At 45.2% G+C, this 1,808-nt stretch overlaps 1 protein-coding gene across 2 annotated transcripts in view; it reads right to left on the bottom strand.

Annotated features, from left to right (window-relative positions):
• Positions 1-1,022, bottom strand: part of LOC123127325 (V-type proton ATPase subunit B 2) — a 9,772-nt gene extending 8,750 nt beyond the window's left edge. The window contains exons 1-2 of one of the 2 annotated variants that reach the window (XM_044546974.1): positions 848-1,022; positions 433-506 (exon numbers count right to left, since the gene is read on the bottom strand). In XM_044546974.1, the coding sequence (XP_044402909.1) occupies positions 433-490 (58 nt within the window). In that variant the 5' untranslated portion in view covers positions 491-506; positions 848-1,022. The other variant, XM_044546975.1, reaches the window with a different exon arrangement.
• Between the last annotated feature and the right edge of the window lie 786 nt (positions 1,023-1,808).

Below are 1,808 nucleotides of genomic sequence, written 5' to 3'. Positions count from 1 at the left end.
TACCGTACCGAGTGTAAGTACAACTAGTGTGAAACTATGAGAGAAAAGCAAAGATACAACGGAGAAAGGCAAGGACCTCAGGACCATGGTTCAGGAGAACATTGCCGATACTAATTTGCAGCACATTCCTGTCAGGATCAAGAATAAACGAACAGGACAACCTTTACTGCCTGCCAGCATATTTACTTTAAATATTGATAAAATCTGAGTTTCATCGGGTCGAAAAAACATCTCAGTTTCATCGAATGAGTGCACTCTAGCAGCATGCCAATCGTCCGGCATCTATTATCTTTATATGCCCAGCAGAGCACTAATGTAGCTAACCTATCCGTTCGCCATTGGAGTAACACAAGAAAGCTAAACAATCTAGGCTGTAATTCTCAAGAGCAATATACAAACCACAAGCTTCGCTTTGCCTTGGTCAAGACTTACCTATGCCAATCTCCAATGTCCCCTCCTCCATCTCGGCGCCATCCTTCGCCAGACCCATGCTGGCGACGAACAACCTGCAGGAAATGGCAACATCAAGGAAACCGTCCAAAGAAACAAAGGAGGAAGAAAGTGACCACGAGAGGCCATAGGACCAATCTAGACCGATGGATCACTCCAATCAACACCGCCGCATCAAACGCGCCAACCCCACTAAAATTGCACTCTCCTAAATGCCTGAATAAGAAAAGGCTTGCAATATTTCCCGCTTGAACTCTACCAGCAGATCTGGGCTCTCGGTCGGATCTTGGTCCAGGATCCGAGGATGGGAACAAACACAGCACAAGGATCAACCCAATTCTCCCCGGATGGGCGCTAGTTGGCTGGGATTTGAGCGGGCTGAGTCGCGAGGACGCACCTTAGGTCGGGTTGGCAGCAGAGAGGTAACGAGATGGAGAACGAGAGGGAGAGGAAGACAGATACGTGGTTAGGAGGTGGTGGAGACGACGACACGAGCGGAGGAGGAAGGCTAACGAAATTAAACACCAGAGCCCAAATTGAAAGAAAAAAATTAACACGGTGCAATCAGCTCACTACACGTAGAGAAAATTCCTTATTTAATACAGTCTTAAAACGTTTTGAAAAAGATAATGCCCACACTTATTGACGTTTTCATCTCGCTCGAATCTTGGCATGTTTTGCCAGATTTTTTATGCCACGTAAGATTAGGTTGATGTGTGGGCATTCATCCGCGCGCCCACATGTCCGTTTCACCACATGAAACGGCTAGTTTATGTGTGTTTAGCAGTTCGCCCACACGTTAGTTTTCACGCATGCAAAGGGGCTGGTGTGTGGACGCTTATCATTTCGCCCACACGCTTGTTTTCTCTCCCAACTCAAAGTTGTCAGTTGCCATGTGTTTTGTAGGGATACATGCCAACTGCCTACTGTGCTTGTAAGCAGATGACAACTCTCTCTTTACCCGAACATGTTATTTTGACATGTCTTTTTGTAGTGCTACATTGCAACTGCCTAGTATTAGTAGGTGACAATTCCTAAAGTTTTCAAATACCCAAAGTTGTCAGTTGCCATGTGTTTTGCAGGGGTATATGGCAACTTCTCTAGTGTGCTTATAAACATATGGCAACTATCTCTTTACCCGAACATGTTATTTTGCCATGTCTTTTTGTAGTGCTACATGGAAACTGCTTAGTGTTAGTAGGTGGCATCTTCTAAAGTTTTCAAATCATAACAACTGTAGTAGACCAGACTATACATGGCAACAGATGCAGTTGTCAAAAATGGCGTCTGGCACTTGACCTGAGATGGCAACTGCAGTTGAGCAACCATGGCAACTGAAGTTGAGCAAACATGGCAAC

This window comes from Triticum aestivum, chromosome 6A (genome assembly GCF_018294505.1).
Source record: "Triticum aestivum cultivar Chinese Spring chromosome 6A, IWGSC CS RefSeq v2.1, whole genome shotgun sequence".
Classification (NCBI taxonomy): domain Eukaryota; kingdom Viridiplantae; phylum Streptophyta; class Magnoliopsida; order Poales; family Poaceae; genus Triticum; species Triticum aestivum.
The sequence above is the reverse complement of the archived record's forward strand: the minus strand, read 5'-3'. Positions and strand labels throughout refer to the sequence as shown.